Source organism: Brachypodium distachyon, chromosome 1 (genome assembly GCF_000005505.3).
Source record: "Brachypodium distachyon strain Bd21 chromosome 1, Brachypodium_distachyon_v3.0, whole genome shotgun sequence".
In the NCBI taxonomy this organism is placed as follows: Eukaryota; Viridiplantae; Streptophyta; class Magnoliopsida; order Poales; family Poaceae; genus Brachypodium; species Brachypodium distachyon.
This window is the reverse complement of record NC_016131.3, coordinates 31,091,690-31,109,788: the sequence shown is the minus strand read 5'-3', so window position 1 is coordinate 31,109,788 and position 18,099 is coordinate 31,091,690. Positions and strand designations below refer to the sequence as shown.

General features: G+C 47.7%; 1 protein-coding gene and 2 long non-coding RNA genes across 5 annotated transcripts; 1 reads left to right on the top strand and 2 right to left on the bottom strand.

Moving 5' to 3' along the window:
- Window positions 1-1,013: 1,013 nt before the first annotated feature.
- On the bottom strand, window positions 1,014-4,052 carry LOC100842014. Its single transcript, XM_003563533.4, has 3 exons — window positions 2,986-4,052; window positions 1,789-2,095; window positions 1,014-1,680 (listed from the first exon to the last, which is right to left on the bottom strand). Exons 1-3 carry the CDS (start codon window positions 3,892-3,894, stop codon window positions 1,544-1,546), a joined length of 1,353 nt encoding a protein of 450 aa, XP_003563581.1. The 5' UTR covers window positions 3,895-4,052; the 3' UTR covers window positions 1,014-1,543.
- Window positions 4,053-6,303: 2,251 nt separating this feature from the next.
- Window positions 6,304-9,696, top strand: LOC104581511. 2 transcript variants are annotated; one of them, XR_002961534.1, is made up of 4 exons: window positions 6,304-6,822; window positions 6,924-7,032; window positions 7,103-7,260; window positions 7,509-7,613. It is a non-coding gene; the product is annotated as an uncharacterized LOC104581511 (long non-coding RNA). The 2 variants fall into 2 exon arrangements; XR_729486.3 differs by lacking the exon at window positions 7,509-7,613 and adding an exon at window positions 9,092-9,696 and having other exon boundaries at window positions 6,308-6,822.
- A 1,680-nt stretch (window positions 9,697-11,376) lies between these two features.
- On the bottom strand, window positions 11,377-13,356 carry LOC100840479. 2 transcript variants are annotated; one of them, XR_001406906.2, is made up of 6 exons: window positions 13,212-13,356; window positions 13,030-13,107; window positions 12,755-12,922; window positions 12,439-12,551; window positions 11,975-12,202; window positions 11,377-11,600 (listed from the first exon to the last, which is right to left on the bottom strand). It is a non-coding gene; the product is annotated as an uncharacterized LOC100840479 (long non-coding RNA). The 2 variants fall into 2 exon arrangements; XR_001406902.2 differs by lacking the exon at window positions 12,439-12,551.
- Window positions 13,357-18,099: the final 4,743 nt, after the last annotated feature.

Here is an 18,099-nt window from a genome sequence, read left to right as displayed (position 1 = left end):
AGTTTGGGCTTTGAGTTTGTGAGAACTTCCGGCTGTTTCTCCCTAAAGTTCTTTTTGTAATGCCACACTAGCGCCTACATTGTACTACTCCCTAAAAAAAACTGTTTTCTCTTGTTGCCTAAAACGTCATTGCAGCACTATGTAGAATTCGTGCTTTGCTACTGAACGAAAAACAAGAGTGTATAATTTGTCAAACAAGTGTGTTTGTTCTGCCTTGGTTGTTAAAAAGGAATCAGCAGTGGGAGGATAATGATTCGCTAATCTTTGGTGCAAAATTGGTAGGTAGGGTTAGAACAAGTTAAACCATTTAATCCTTTTTCTTTATTCGTTCCTTTTGCAAGAGTTATGATCTCATTTGTCGGTATGAGCCGATAGGGGTTTTCCGGAACTTTATACCAAAAATATAGATATTACCTGTTTGTGACATGTTAAACAATCTATACAAAATAATTTTTAACCAAAATTGCAACAACATTTGAGACATCGCCCTTGCCATCTTGGGTTTGTTGAGCAGCGTCATCGCCGGATAAGAAGAGTATGATCCATGCCCTGTAGTCACTATCTTTCAAGAACTCGGGGCTGCAAAGATCCTCTGTTTCGAGCTCCAGCTCAAGCTTCGTAATGAGCTCCGCGGCCTCTTTCATCCAAGGTGGAGAGAAGATGGCAAAAAGAAGAAAAAAAAATTGTAGAGGAGACAAGGAAGAGAAGAAGCACATGAAGTTAGGACTTGGGCTGAGAGAAACCAACTGCTCACAAATCGACTACTCCCTTCAATACATAATAAGTGTCTGAGATTTAGTACAAAGTTGAATTGGTACTAAATATAGGACACTTATTATGGATAGGAGAAAATAATTTACATGAAGTAACTTTGTACTAAATCTTGGACACTTATTCTAGACTAGATCGGAGGGAGTAATTTGCATGGAGCATTTCTTCTAGTATCTCTTTTATGCTGAAACTGAACACATCCGTCCATAGAAAGAAAATGCAACTGCTAAGAAAATGACATGTAACCCAATCAATTCTTACCTATTTCGCCGCACACAAAAAAATCATACAAAAGGAGTTACAGATACACAAAAACCCTTTATAAAAAAGAACAATGTGGCCGAGGAGAAACAAAACAAAACTTTAATCAACATCGTAAAATTTGCTCTACAACTATTGTTGGCTTACAACTCGAGGTTATAAACCTGCAACACCAAGCTGCACGCACGCACGGGACTCTACAAACAAACACTCATCTAGAAGTACAATTTTACATACACCGTTTACACCTCGCGGTGTCACGAGCAATCAACCCATAATTTACACCCGTCGTCATATATACAAATCCCATACTTACACGTACAAGCGCACACCACTCACGTGCCACCCGCACACAAAAAAAAAGCCACCAACTTCTCCTGAAACTCAACCTTCCAGGATGCCAACCAAATCGAGCAACCGCAAAAAAAAAATTGCCAACCAAATCGAGCAACCATACATGTGTGGGTGAAGAGCAACGAGCCAACGAACGAACCACCTGGAAAGGACAAATTCACGAGAAACCGACTGTCTTCCCCAGCAGCCACAAGAAGAGCGTCCACTCGAGCATGAATATCGTGTGGAGGTACGACCGATCCAGCGTGAACCCGAACACGGTGATGCCGGCCTTGTTGTTCTCCAGGTAGGTCACTGCATGCAACGGGAGTTCAGTGAGTCCTTTTCCTGCTCCGTGCCAAGACCAGCTCAGCTGAACTGGATGGATAAGGAGGAAGAGAAGGTTAATTTGTTGATGATTACCTAATGCCTGCCTCTTCTGGAAGGAGATCACGTGTACTGTGTGCGGCAGCATGAACCTGGTGTTCTCCAGCAAGTCCTCGTCCCCAGTCTCCTCGCTGGATTCGCAGTCACTGTCGCTCTCAGGGTACTCTTCCAGCATGGAGTTCTGGTTGGATCCGGGATCCACTTCTTCGTCCGGGACCGGTTCGATGGTGCAGCAGGCGTGCCACTTGGTGGTCTGGCCGGTGAGGGCCTGCGCCTGGTGAGTGATCTTGGCAGCGCTGCTCAGGATTATGATGAGCCCGGACATGAGAACTACTGAACATAGCTGCAGAATTCAACAGGGACGTCAGAACCAGTATCTGGAGATGTTGCTGAATCAGCTGGTGTGACGAAATGTAAGAACTGTCGAAAACTGTGAGCGCCAGATTCTACTTGACCCCTTATTTAGTTCAAAATGGTGCAAGTCAATCGCATATGTTAGTTTTGAACTGAATCGTGTCTCTTCTAAATTACAGATTACGGAGTACTGCAAAACAGCTGGAGTAATACTGTAACTGGAACTTCTGACTTCTACTAATCATAATCATTCGTTAGATTTGTTAATGCTGCATAGTTGGCAGTCTGAGAATATATAAGATCTGAAATTGCAGACCTTATGGTACTATCGTTAATTCAGTGTCCTTACTTGGACATCCTGCCTTCAGATCCAGAGACAGATCTAGTCGCCAGCTGAGTGAATCACATCGCACCACACTAGCTTAGCTTTTTCTCACACGATCACTGCTACTGCCACTTAATTATAGAACTCAACCCAATTATTGAATTTGCTGGAAATCCCATCTAGTTTATAGGCCAGAGAAGCCTGTCCAGTAACCACCTTCTAATTCAGCAAGCAACGCAATACGGTCAAATTCAGCATTCAGAAATGTTGTTTTCTCCATTTGACCCAGTTCATAATTAATCGCCCCTTATATGCAAGGTACCAATCAGTTCATCGATACTAGACAACTTCAGTTCGCTTGGTTTAATACAGTAGTATAACACTAACACGTCGCGGAATTACTGGTTCTGTCTAAGCTAAGATAAGACGGTGTGCAGTTTACTCCTTGATTAGGGATTGCGATCCCCAATTGTGCCTAACTGAACACACGCCTCACATTGGAATTGGCCTAATTAAGACTCGATCGAGAAATTAAGCAATGGAAGAAGGCTTACCGCGAGCTCACTGGTGTTGAGGAGGTCGTCGACGGAGTCGTGGCGCGTGGTGAGGAGCACGGAGGCGAACTGGCTGGCGGTGCCGATGAGCAGCGCGGCGACGATGAACCTGCGGAAGCGGTGGCTGATGACCTTGAGCTGCTTGCGGATGTCAAGGTGCTCCCTGAGCACGCGCTCCACCCCGATCCTCCCCTCCTCCACCTCGACGAGCAGCGAGCCGGCGAAGTCCTCGAGCCTGAGCCCCTGGAGGTGGCAGATGAGGCGGAAGAGGACGCAGGTGAGGAGGTAGATGGCGCTGCGGTACATCCATGAGGCCATCTCGAGGGAGCAGGCGACGACGTCGCTGAGGACGTCGTTGGCGAAGAAGGGGACGCGGTCGGCGGAGGTTGCGTACCACCAGGCCTTGTATGCGGCCTCGGCGGCGAAGCAAGGAGCGACGAGGGAGGCGAGGAGGCGGAAGGAGAAGGAGAGGCGCGTGGTGTAGTTGAGCCTGACGCGGTCGCTCTTGGTGCGGAGCTTGTCGAGGTAGAGCAGGCGGCGGAGGCCGATGCGGCGGAAGGAGGAGGAGAGGCAGAGGAAGCTGGCGGCGGAGGCGGCGGAGAGCGAGAGCTGGACGACGGCGTTGAAGGGCCGCCTTGAGGCCCGGAAGGCGAGGAGGAAGTGCGCCACGGCCGGGACGACGACGCCGAGGAGCAGGAAGAGCAGCCACGACATGGCGGCGCGGCCCGGGGCCGAGTGGTCCATGCACACCCACCGCAGGCACGACCGGAACCACTGCAGCTCGTCGTCCGCCCGCGACACGGACCGCTGCAACGTCGCCGCCCCCCTGCCGCCGCCGCCGCCCTTGAACACCTCCGGCAGCAGCGGCTCCACGGACCCGACCGGTGAGGCGCTAGACCGCCGCCCCATCGGATCGATCCAACAATTCGCACGGGCGCACGGGTTTCTTCCTCTTGATTCACACACACGCGCTCTGTCTCTGCGCCCGTGGCCGTGGCGTTCCTTGGGTGGTGGCGGTGGAGGACAAGTGGAGGAGAGAGAGAGGGGATCTTTATATAAAGAGAAAGGATTCTGGGATTGCTTGTGCTTGGGATCTTGGTATCTCGCGCAGGTGTGTGGCGGGGAAGGGAGAAGGCGGCGACGGAAGTTGTGGAAGAGTTCGACGCTTCCATTAGCGTGACATGACACCTGGCAGTGTTGTCAGCCAGGGACCAGACCAACAGAGAGGCAGCGGAGAGGAAGGGTCAGTACTCAAATCTTTCACTTTCTCTTGATGCCTCCTTTCTTTTGACTTTTGGAAACACCACTTTACACTATTTCTGATTTCTGAAAAGAAAAAACACCTCGTCTGACCAAGATTAATCCAATATTTTTTTATGATTGTTGAATTTCTCTCTAACCAGTGCCACACCCCTATGTGGCTTCTTACCTGACCTCACATGGTCGCATGGATGATGAATCATCAGGCAGCAATTCTGATGCAGGTTTGACAATTGGCACTGAGTTTTTTTTTTACAATTGACACTGAGTTAATCACCACGCAAATTACAGCTTGCTAAACTTGCACCTGAAAAAGTTCATCCCCGTTGCAACGAGAAGAAACAGCACGTGCTCTTGAACACATGTTGCTACAGTGGTACTCCCTCGTTACGTGGTTTTAATATATTATATTCATATTCAACAATTTTTTCGATCAGTAGCTTATCACCGTCCGGAAACGACAGAATGTGACGTTACCTTATTCGGCCGCAACCGGGTTATGGCTTCTTGTATTGCCTGACTCCACCCACGTATAGAGATGGGATAATCTGGTCATCTGCAGAATTTCGTTTAGCAGTTTTAATCCTTTGACTCCCTCTCGATCGAGCATTCAAGTTTGGGTGGCTTTCGCAGTACGTACGTGCCCACTGCTTCCATCAATTTGCAGATTCCAAGCTGTCGTTTTCGAATCCAGCCTTCATCTCCGGGCATCTACCGCACAGCATTAAGTTCGGCTGATCGAGCGTACACAAGCTAGAACTCGTCCACTTTCTGCCTTTCTGGGAATTATCTCCCTCGATCGCTCTCTAGCTCGCATGAATCGAACAGCATCGTAGCTACGTCTCGTTCCTCCCATATATCGCTCTCAGAATCTCAGGTCAGGCGTCGTCGTGGCAACGGCAACGGGGAGTTGCCCGGCCTCCTATTCATCGGCCCTACCTCGGAACGGGACGGCCCGTCTGGTTTTGCCCCTTGTACGTCTCCAACAGGAGAAGAGCCTGTGTCGAAAAGTTGAAGCGAAATGCAAGGGAGATCTTTTGTTGCTGTGCGAGAAGATGATGCGCGGCGCGTCGGGTCGGGTTCGATCGCTTTGTTGTACTCGTCCGTGGTTTTTGGGTGGTTCCGAAGGGCATCATCCATGGAAAGAGGCCGGGGCGCCGGGGGTGATAATTGATAAGATAAGTGATCGGGATGATGAGATAAGCTTGTAGCGATTTTGGAGTTTCTTTCGTTTCCGGCCGATTTTGGAGGTGCGAGAATATCTGTTGAACAACTTGATTGATGATGTGGACTACTTCTGTGTCGAGGTAGCTGGATTGGTGCTTGTGTGTCAATGGTCCACGTACGTCTGCCCCGGTTTGGAAGTCGGTGGTAATTTTTCCTGCTCCTGCACAAAAAAAAGAAGGGATTATCGGTCCAATTTCACCGATCGCATAAATCTGCAGGCCAAGCGAGCGCGGCCGGCTGTGACTGCCCCGTGATTACCGGCAGATCACCGTCCGCGATTCAAGAGCAAAATCAGTCCAAACCATTCATGTGATCCTTCAGACCTCCAGCTCCCCTCACGTTATACCACTCTGCACCCCGCATAGTCCATCTTCGGTGGCCGGCAGTTGTAATCAGAAAGCGACCACGCCGGTTTTAAATTTACACAAATTAAACCTTGTCGTTTTGACACGAATCACATGATGCAGGCGCTGGCCCGGCACGACGTGCTGTCAAATAGCGAGCCGTCGATCCTAGGTAGACAGGGCACAGGCCTTGTTTTTCTCTTGGACAGGACACTTCTTTGATTCCGGAAAGGGCAGGGGATCCAATGAATGCCGATGAGTCACACGTTGCCAGCAAGTAAAGAATCGGCAAGCGGCGCCCAAGCTCTCGCGCACCTACGTCATGGTGTTTGTTTGATTGATGCGGCCTGGGCACGAGAGCCGTGTCACCCCCATCACGCTTGACCAGGAAGAGTCTGGGACGACGTAGGTTGTCGGTTACTTCCTCCGTCCTGAAAAGATTGACGCGAGGGCAATTTTCTGAAAACCCCCTTGAACTATTTCAAGTTTGATCTGTGGTCCGTCTAATTAGTCTCCGCGTCGTTCCCCATTTTTCCTGGAATCCCCTCGTCTCCGCTCCCTCGCCGGCCACCACGCCCTCACCCACGCCGCTCGCTGCCGCTCCCTCCTCCCGGTCCACCCTCCTGCCGACGTCACGCCTCCATCCACGCACTCTTCGGTCACTTCTCCGCCTCCCTCGCCTCTCCGCATCCAGCTCTTGCCGAGCTTCCGTCCTAAAAATTAAATCTTGGCCGTGGTTGGGCTTGCCGAGCGGTGGCGGAAGTGAAGAGATCCGGTGGAGGGGAAGCTCGTCCGGTGGCGCAGAAGCTCGATCCGGCAGGGCAACTGCAGAGATGGTGGACGCGGAGGCGATGGCGGTGGTCAGGGACGGGTGCACGTGGCGGGGTGGCTCGTCCGCGCCGTCGACATGGAGGAACTCTGCCTTGCCGTGCACGACGAGATGTTGCCCGGTGGATGGCGAGGCTGGATCTCAGCTCCACCATCCTTTGCTTCCTGAAGATCAAAGGTACGTCCTCAAGATCTAAATCGTTTTCCCCCTTCTTCCTCTTCGTCAGGATTACCGCCTCATGTCCTAATCCAATCTTTGTGTCCATGTGATTGATGAAGATGATACACAGCTGCCCAAAGCAGTGCCCTTCCCTTGCACCATCACCACCTTCAACAACTCATGTGGCTGGTAAATCTGCATCCCAAGCCAAGGCTCTCCCTTCAACAGGTAGGGGATATATACAGTACTAATGTTCTTTTTTATTTACCTGATCATGTGAACTTGTTTTCTTTTTTAGAACACATTCATGTAAAATTGTTATGGAGCAACAAAGACCAAAGAACACATGGAGCAATAAAAATGTATGAGCTTGACCATCTGGATTGTTTTAGATTCTGGAAGCCTTCATGCTTCATTGGCAGAGGCTTCATTCCTCATTGGACTAGGGGAGAACAGGTGATCTCTCTCACTCCTTTGTGTTCTGTTTACATACTAGCTACCCCCTTCAAAATATAATGATGCTAGTTGCAGTGATTATGTCTCAATATAATGATCAGCTAGAACTCTAGTCCAATGTGTATTGAAAAATTTACCATTTGAGGTTTCAGAAACTTAATTTAGGTAACTGAAAAGTTGTTATCTTATAATCCTATGTACTGTTGGCTTGGTTAGCTTCTTTTGATGCTAGTGCATTATCTTATCAGGCCCGGCCCTGGGGGGTGCAGGCGGTGCCCCCGCACAGGGCCACGAATTTTGAGAGGCCCCCTACCTTGGGATACATGGATAGGCCTGATACATACATGATACTGAACGTCGTTTGTATTGCAATTTCCATCCCTATCAATCGTGATTCCTTGCGTGATTCCCGTCTGCCCGACTCCCTCCCGATCGGCCAATCCGGCAACAGGTTCCAGATCGCCAGATCGGCTGGCCCTGCCCCTAATCACCACGAGGCGCGAGCGCAAGGACACCGCCCTAGCCTGCCGCCTGCGCTCTCCTTCCTTCAGACTTCAATCCTTCACCTATGCCAGTAATCCTGCCCGCTTGAGCCGTGCTGCTGATTGCTGCTGCTGTGCTGCATCCTCTCGCTGGTTGGTTAGATTGGGGAAGCCGCGTAATGATGAGCCTAAGAAATTGAACCGTCACCAATTCCCTTGATCTCGCGTGCGATTGTTCTTTGTTGTTCTGAAGTCTCCTAATCCTGCATGTCCTTACATCTACTTTCCTTTAATTTATGCATTGAGATTAGTTTGGCAAATTCATGCATTGAGAAGAAATTGGTGGATGAGATCGGTACTCATAGCATCATCAACAACTTTGCATAAAGAAATATTAGAAGAAATTTTTAAGGTAATATGTATAAACTCTTTAATACAAATGCAACTTTTGATTCATCGTTAGCTTTTGCTGGTGAAATTTGATATATACATACATTAATTATTATTATTATATTTTATTAAGGGCCCTAACTGAGCCCTGAGTCCTATTTTCGCACCGGGCCACTGAAATCTCAAGACCGGGCCTGTATCTTATAATTCTAGCCACAAACAAAAGGAATAAAGTACTGGTGCAGTCATCATTACACATGGCTGTGCAAGAACCAGTTTGAGATGTTAAAAATATAAAGCTCGGGGAAAATGATCAGCTGCTAGTTAAAAATTTAAAATATGGCTCATTGAAATATGGCATGCTAGTTTTTTTTGTGTGCAAAGCATGCTAGTTAAATTACTGTCAACAACAGACTGTCTCGACCACTCTCACCAGGTAGGGAAACAGGTTTCATTTTCAGTATGATCTACAGTATTGAACCTTAAACACATGTCCTTTAGTCTTATTTTCATTTTCAGTATAAAAACCACAACTATACTATCTGCAGTATAAAATTCTGTATATGTACAATGGGTGATCAATTCTGCATGTTCAGTTTGATTACTGTGTTAAATCAAATTATTGGCAATTCATGAAAATTATGCTTGCTGCTCAATTAAGGGGGGGGGGGGGGGGGGGGGGAGTACAATTCATGCCTTAATCAAATGAATGGACTCTGAGATTGCTCCCTTCCTTTCTTAGATTGCCGAGATTCCTCCCTTCATTTCTGATATTGCCGGAATTCCTCCCTTCATTTCTGAGATTGCCTTCCTTTTAAAACTCTGAGAGTCCTGAGAATTCTTCCTTCCTTTCTGAGATGAGATACTTCCTTTTTGAAATTGCTGAGATTGCTCGATTGCCTTTCTTTTAAATTCCTGAGATTGCTTCATTCTTTTCTCATATTCTTTGTTTAATTTAGGGAGCAGCGGGACGCGGTGGCCTGGAGCTCGCCTAGAGCAGAGGAACGAGGAGGACGCGGGGGGCTTGTCGGAGGACGACTTGCGGCTGCCCTTGGCGTCGGAGGTGCTGGCGTTGCGGGGAAGCTGATGCGTGGCCTTGACCGCCACCTTCGCGTGCTCAGCCTCGTGCCGCGACGCCGGCAGCGGCTGTGGAGGGGCAGGTCGTCGTAGCGGTCGGAGGTGGTCCGGGCGGAGGGACGGCGGCGGCGGCGGCGGCAGCAGGGCTCGCTCGGACCTGCTGGCCGGAGGAGATGGTGGGGCAGCGACTTGTGGAGGCGGAGCTCGCCTGGGAAGACGATCGGGAGTAGGAGGAGCTAGAATTGTTAATGTTTTACAATGTGAAGGTCTTTTTTGTAAAATGGCATTTAGTTCAGACGAAAATCTCCTGGCGTCAATTTTTTTGGGGACGGAGGGAGTAGTATCTAATTATCGGGATAAGTAAAATAAAGGAACTATACAAACTCATTTGTTTTTGGGTCTGTCTATTGCACAGGCGATTGTTTTTTCTTTTCAAAACAGTCACCTGTTATTTTGTCGCCTGGTTTTTGATAAAAACCAGTCACAATTCAGATGAGCAAAAATCTGCTTTGGAAAAGAATGCAAAATTGCACTACAAAAAACTGCATTTGCAGGTGAGAAAAAGGCTACAGGTGCAAAGAAAAAAAGACTAGCTGGGCACGCAATTCCAATTAAACCCACCGCAATTGCATTTTTTAAAGAACTGGGATTGCACTTTAGACTAGTGTCATTTATACATCAGATAAAACATCAAACTCCCTTAACTATAGATAACCAGAGAAATGTGACACTTTTGAGACATACATGCCGGTGCATATGTATCGGCAGCACAGTGGCGGAAAGAGAAACGAAGGGAAAACACGATGGAGCCTAGGGAAGAAAATAAGATATCCACGCAGCAAAATCACCTAGAGAAGACATGAAACTGACCACATGGATGTTGGCAGCAGAACCCACTGGTACTGTTGCTCTAAATCACCCTCTTGCGTTTTTTTTTCGGTGCTCTTTTCGACCAAGCAATGGTCAGCTGCAAGGAAAAGGATTAACATTGCTTCAATCGTGTATGGGCTAACAAAACGTCAGTAAAAAGCTGGTGAGTTTGAAACTAGAACACGATCAGTCAAGGCATTGTTATAAGTTTGGGATTGCAGATTTAAATTATTGAAAGTGAACTCACCAATCTGAAGCTGAAAAAAAAAGACAAAATAATTACAAAATCGACTGAAACTGAGAATAAAAAGAGACTAAGACTAACACTGAGATTGAGAAGAAATTAAGCTTTGATTACTAGGAAGAGCTAAATTGAAACCATGGCGCATAGATCGGCCAGAAGAAAATGAAGACATGTCAGCACTAGGATTACATTGATAAAGCAGTGCAAATAATTACACCTTTGCAAAACATGCAAAAACAAGGTAACCAGGGCCGTGCAAAAAACTTTGGAAAGAGAGCTAGATAGAGTTTGCACTAACTCCAAGCTGGAATTGCGCCTGCGAAACAATGCAATTTTAGTTGCCGTAGAGTGCAAAATATGTAATTACAAAATCTGAAAAGATATCCCTGCGATCCCCTAAAATTATAGATAGAATTCTAAAGCCTTTAGCAGATACAAAATCTGATTGGGCTTACTAAGCAGTGGATTTACAACCGGCAAAAACATGCCATTAATGTTGCTGGGAGTGGATAAAAAAATTGAAAATATATTTGTGTAATTGATCTTTACCACAATGTAACTTTATTGCAGTAACGTCATGCTAGGATTGCACTTTACCAAAAAAAAGTGCAATTCCGGATACAAATGGGGTTCGAAAACAACTACGTCGATCATTAGAAGAAGTTAGCTTTATTGCACCAACGTCTTGCTGGAATTGCACTTTAGAAAATGTGTGCAACTACAGTTGCAAATGAGTGTAAACACCCACGATCATAGTTATTATTGCACTAACGCCGTGCCGGAATTGCACCCTGCGGGAAAACGTGCAATTACTATTGCGAGAGGGTGCAAGCAGAAGAAGCACATCTCAAACCACTGAAATTTAAAAAGAACACAAGTGCTTCACAATCAATAGGAGGAGCTTGAACTTCCAGAGAAAAAGACATAATGAACACATAGAAAAATAGAAGAAATAGTGATTGTGAAATTGCAATTGCACTTTGCTAAGGTTGCAATCGCAGCTCGCCAACATTAGAATATTTGAAAGTAATCTATGATGAAAAATGACATGCCTGAAGTAGTAGAAACCACCAAGACCGCTGTGGTCATATCGTCTACGAGCCGCTTCACACTGCCGCCAGAGGATCCAAGTATCTCAACCTGCCTGCTGCAGTCCTTTTGCAGGGGGTGAAGCAGCTCTGGTGGATGATGTTCTGACTGAGCAGGAATGGCGAGTCCAGGTGGGAGAGGACAAGCCTCTCTCCAAGACGTGGACGGGAAAGGTGAGCGAGGTGCCCCTGGAATCACATATGTTGCTCCGGTCATTACTCATAAAACAACAACAATACATGCACAGAAGGACGGCAATTAAATTAGATAAAAATGCAAAATTCTTATGGTAATCATATGACTTGATATCTGCAACCAATTGGGTACCATTTGGTTACTGCAAGTGTTCAAGAGCGGGCTATTGACAATATAAACAATCTACATATGCAGAACACTAATTATTCACCAGCTAATCAGGTATGTACTCGCCCACAACCTACATTTATTGCATTGCAGCTGCTCATAGTGGTGATTGTAATCCCAACTTGACAAAAGTTTGATTGCATTGAAAAAAGAACATTGCAGAAAATATACTAACAAGGTGGAATGTCTTAGGGACTACCTATTTTTAGTTTCTGCGATTATTTTCAGATAAAACACCTCTAGTTTTGAAATCAATCTCTGGTCCTGCTTGTTTGAGTTCCTGAAATGAATATTGCACTCAAAATATATCACCAAAATGCACTGTCATTCACAGAATCACCAACAGCTGCTCCACATCACAACGGTCAGAGTCATGTTGCGAGCTAAATTCCTTCTTATAAGATCCAGTGTCGCCAGCAGAAATAACCTGCACACCAAAACACCATTAAACACACAAAAGTTCAGCTAAAGACCCTATAAAAAAACAGCATGAGCTGAAATCAGTACATATTTAGTCTAGCACCATTGGTACTGGTGACCAAATTAACACTACCTGAAAATTTCAACAAAAATGGACAGCCAGGGCAAATAAATCTAACTCTGGTGGTTTCAGAGCACAGAAATCCACAACATATATATCATGAGCAACACAATGAAGACTACCTCAAAATTTGCACCAATTCAATCTGAAAATTTCAGAATACGCTAGAATCCTATGTACCAAAACCCACACAAATCATTTCCGAAATCATATCTGCGCCAATGATCCGTTACACCTAGCAAAAAATCTGAATCCATCAGCCAAACAGGACACACTTTCGCACCACAAAAACAAGAGGAATAAGAGTAAGAATCCCTCTGGCCGGGCGCATCACAACCCTGGCAACTACAACCGCGAAGCTCTTGTTCTAGTTTATGCTATGCGCGAATCAGAACACCACATCCGCACACGGTTGAGACAAAGAACAAGGGAACTCACCAGCCCAGCCCGAAGCATGCTCCGACACGAACCAGAAAACGAGGGATTCAAAGAGAAATCAACAGCTGCTTCTGCTGCACATCCGTCCCCAACCAACCACGACGAGCGAGCAAAAAATCAGAGACTCACCGGAGGCTGGCAGAAAAGCAAACCCCTCTCGGCCCTGCACTGGTCACCTCGCCCAAGCCACCAGGGCCAAAATCAGAGGCGCAAAAAGCAGGAGTACGCGAGCCACGAAATCTCAATCGACGGAGAAGGGAGAGCGGGGGACTCACCAGAGTAGGGTACGGCGCAGAGAGGAACCCCACGCCGCCGATGAGCACTCGAACCCCTGCTGCCTCTGAAACCTTCACCTAGCCAAGGAGAAAGCACAAAAAACAAAAAAAATTCAGCGGTCGAAACTCAGGAGCACAATAGCAGCAAGGGGCTCGCACAGAGGGGCCGCCGGGGATCTCACCGGAGGGCGGCGGTGAGCAAGACCCGCATACGGCGAACAGAATCGCTTCCCCTCTCTCGGCGGCTCGGCCTCTCCAGAAACTCGTACTACAGCAGAGCCAACTGACAAACTGAAGTAGCCGACTGAGTCTGGAAAGAAAAGAGACGACTCGAGGAAATTTTCACAAATCTTGATGTGCCGATCGAGCGGCCCCGATTGTCGCCTGATTTGACAGAAAAAAGTGCCTGGTGTATAGCAAAACGGTTTGTTTTTTCTCGGTGCCGGGAAATGGCCAGATTCTTTTTTTTTTAACAGCGAATGGCCAGATTCTTTCTTTTTTTTAACAGCGAATGGCCAGATTCTTTGATGGGGGGAGGAGCCGAGGAGGGGCCGAAAAGCATCGCCCAGGATTGATACTTTCGTCAATAATAACTGGAATAATGTAATTAGATGATTAGCTCGTCCAAAATATAATTGTATTTTCTTTTCAAGCGCCGTGGGTCAACTCTTGGTTGAAACAGCTGTGGTTTCCTCAACCCCTGCAACTTTTTTGTCCATTGACTCTTGATGGTGTAACGAATTGTATGTGGCTAAGTACATAACACCATACGAAAACCAGAAGACGAAACCAAAGTAAAGCGCACAAATATTTAACCATTTTTTAAGCAAAGGCAAATCTGTATGTTTTTTAGACAAAAATCTGGCTTTATTTATTCAAGGGACCAAGTACAATTGATCGAGAAAAACTAAAATGATAACAAAGATTCCAGATAAACCAAAATTTACACTAAAAGACCTTTGAAGCCAACTTCTCTAGCTGTACCAATCGCATCTTAACAATTCTCCAAATCTCTCGTGAAAAAACAGTAGAAGACCAAACATGCATAAGCTGGACTAACCTTGTAGGTTTTAGAGAGCCGCATGAGACGACCACACCATCGGATGAGAATTTGAGATCGTTGAACACGTGGTGGCCGGGGACACATCCCTTCCAAATCAGGTTGGTAAACATTTTAATTTATTTCTAGAAACCATGTTAAGGTCTGGAGGAATAATGTCCTACTTGTATAGGCTTTAAAATGCATGTATCAGATGTTTATCTTCCGAAAACAAATTTTAAGACTTTTAAAAGACGATACTTTCAAAATGAAAATTCGGTGTCATTTCTAAAGCTGGATTTTAATTGAATATGTTTTGACAACTGTTTTCTTCCGTTATTCCATACTATAGTTCTATTGCATAGTTTTACAGTCGTTGCTTTTCTCAATAACTTTGTGCTGTGGATGGCGTTCCACTAATAGACCCATAATGTTTAGTTGCTTCTTGTTACAATTTTTGTATCTATTTTCATCGGCGGAGCCACAACCGACGACCCCCGCGGCTGCCCGGCTCCTCCACTAAATTCCTTTGAAATCAAAGTAAAAGTGATGATTAATTAAAGTAAATTTTAATGGGGGCAATCTCAATTTTAGAAGTGTTGTAATATAATAGAATCCTTACATGGGTCGGGTCGTAATCCTACGTGGCGACGACCAAGTCAACAAATCCCAAAGACCGGTCAAATCGCTAACAAGGCATAACCATGCCAACTAAGCGCCGGTCAAAGGAGTCAAAGGGTCAAGCCTCCCATACCATGGTCGAAGGAGTTAGAGTAGGGGCCAAGAAAGTTTTAGGGGTGAATTTCCTACTTTACCCTCTCTTTCCCTCTCCCTCAAAGGTAGCCATGGTCTTTTGTCATGGACCTCTAGGCATGTATCACTCACTCTCCATTGGAATAAGATCAAAAGGAAGAGGGCTAGAGCAACCTAAGGAGCACGCTCTCGAGTGCTTGGGTCGAGCCTTCCAAAAGATTAATGGATTCATTCATTAGGATCGAGAATGAGCTAATTAAGGAATTAGTAGGATATCGAGAAGGAAAGAAATTGTCAAGGTCTAGACCCTAAGACAAAGAAATAGGACATGCTTGTCAAGTTCACTTTTTTAAAGAATTGGAAGTCAAAGGATGAGGGAGTGGGTGAGAAAACTTATACCAAAAGGTAGTCTCGACTCGACCTCGCGGACTTGACTTGGGAATCCTAGTTTCGAGGTTCCGGGTCGTCTAGTACGACCCCGACTCGAAGTAGAGGGATCAGGTTAGAGTCTCGAGGGTATCCAAACCTCGCTACTTGGGAAGACAAGTTCGGCCCAAGTCTAAGGCGGCCCCTAAAGATCTCTCGCCATAGGTGATTTGGGAAGACGAGTTCGGCCCAAACACTTGGCTAACGACCCCCTCGAAGCCTCTCCTAACATAGGACTAAGTCGTACCCGCAGGGTCGACCGAACCTATTCAAAAAATATCGACGTGTCAACTTGTCCCAAATGTACGGCGACCTTCGCTATAAGGCCGACGTACACCCCCTACATATTATTCTCGTATTTGTGCCATCGAGCATTGGCACCCCGTACTCCTGTTGTTTTCTAGAACAACAACAAGAAGGAAGGGAATACACTTTGGCCAGGCTTCACTAAATGCTGGCTCAGCCACAATCTACTTTATGTGATTCTTGAACTGCAAGCTCAAACACTTGGTGACTCTTAAAGGCTATATAGCCTTATTTGCCTCCAAGAGTACATGTGTGCATCAATCGAACATTCATCTTTTCCGGAAGAAAAAAAATCTAAACATCTCCTTAGCTGATAAATGTTCATATATTCACTACAGAATAAAAGTTATATGTGAACCAGTCTTTGAAAAATAACGTTGCTCTCGGTTCCCAGTCCGCAACACCTTACAGAACAAACCACAAATCGGCTAGAAAATAAATAAATGAAAGTCGTCGTTTCGATCTTCAGGTAGGCATGAGCAGTCCCAAGTGTCAACTTGTCCCAAGTGTACGGCGATCTTCGCTAAAAGGCCGGCGTACACCCCCTACATATTATTCTTGCATTTGTGCCATCGAGCATTGGCACTCCGTACTCCTGTTGTTTTCTAGAACAACAACAGTGGCGCCGACCATGGGGAACCCTCGCCGCAATTGAAGATTTGATGGCACCAACGAAGCCCAACTTGCCGCGAAATCTACATGGTTACAAACGAAGAAAGCAAGCGCCTTGGGGGCTCCTGAGGAAGAAGAAATTCTCACCAATCCAGATGCCGCCGCAAGCATGGGCGCCAAGACGGAGGTCGTGGCCACACCCCCGCTCCCGGCCGTCCCCGAAGGAGCCGAAGCACTCAGAACCATCGTAGGCGGTCCTTCGGTCTTCACCGGCGTGGTGGCAAGGATCGGCAAGCTACCCGCAGTTACCGCCCCCGCAAGGGACGCAGAACTCGGTATGCCTCGTGCAATGTGCTTCGCGCCGCCTCCCCTGCAACCGGTATTAACCTTGCCCTCGGAGCCTACAAGGGGAAACAATGTGGCATCAGGAGGATCCGCGCCGGAAAACCAAGGAGTCCCGGCTTACGACCCCTCCAACCCGGGACTACCTCCTTTGGCACTCGCTGTGATCGCCCATGGCGCTCCTTGGTACCACCCATATTGGGGACTTCCGCCGCACGGTGCTCTCCAAGTCACACACGCTCCAAACTAGCCTCGCTTTGTGAGTGCCCCACAAGTGCCCCTTGCTCCCCCCGCCGGGGCCGAACAAGGTGGCAACCAAGCTCCGCCCAAGGTGTGCCCCTCGGAGAAAGAGATCCCAGCATGCACGGAAACGAGCAAGTGGCGGAGTCCGGAGCCCTTGCCGGGGTGAAAGAAATCCTCGCCGACGCTCCGACCCTCTAAGAAGACGTCGAGATCCCTCTCCGAGTGATCCTTCTAGCGATGAGAGCGACCCCGACGAAGGAGGATCTCGTCGCCGGAAAAACCAGAAGGGCCAACCATGTTGTAACCCGCTCATGTGGGAGATCCAAGACACGGCTTTCCCACCAAGGTTCAAGCCGCCGACGATATGGCCATACGATGGAGATTCCAACCCTGTTCAATTCCTGGACGTCTACTCCACCGCCATACAAGCAGCGGGTGGAGGCCTCACCAAGATGTGCAACCTTTTCCCGCTCGCGCTCACCGAGATGGCGCAAACTTGGTTTTATAACCTACGGAAAAATTTCGTGCATTCGTGGGAGCGCCTCCAGGAGGTCTTCATCGCCAACTTCCAGGGAAATTTCAAAAAACCCGTGCAAGCTCACGAGCTTTAGGCCATGAAACAAAGGCTGGGAGAGTCTCTCCGAAGCTTCTTCCATCGCTTTGTGAAGGTCCGAAGCCAAATCGCCAACCCGCCATCGACGACCGTGATCGACGCTTGCATGCAAGGCCTTCTCCAAGGAGAAGTGAACGCGCTCTAAGTCGCAATCCTCCAAAGACGACCGAAGAGCTCTACCGAATCTTACAAGAATACGCTTGGGGCGAAGATGGAGACATCTCCAAGAAGGACACGCCACGCGGCACGCCCGAAGGGACTCCCTCGTCGGATCAGCCCCAGGCGTACACACCATGTTCCAAGAGGAAGAGGAGGCGGGGGAAGAAGGCCCCCGGCGACCAGGCTCGAAAGATCTTCGCCGTCGAGGGGCAAAACTCGTCCCAAAAGACTTGGCAGCCCAAGAAGCCTCCTCGCCCCGCCGATGGAGGCGCCGGAAGATGCCTCATCCATAACTCGGCGAGCCACAGCACCGAAGAGTGCAATACCCTCATCGCAGCTCGTGAAGAGTTCCAAGCACGAATGCAGGCCCGACGCAAGGACGAGAAGGCGCCCGAGGCCCCACGCCCCGCCAACGTCATCCTTGTCGACCCCGCGCCCAAGGAAGAGAACCTCCCATTTCAAGAACCCGCTCACCATGTTGGGGTGATACTCGGGGGCTCCTCCACAGGCTGGGGGTCAAAGAGACAACGCAAGGAGTATGCGCGCGAGGCCAACGTCGTCGGAACCTTCACTCCAA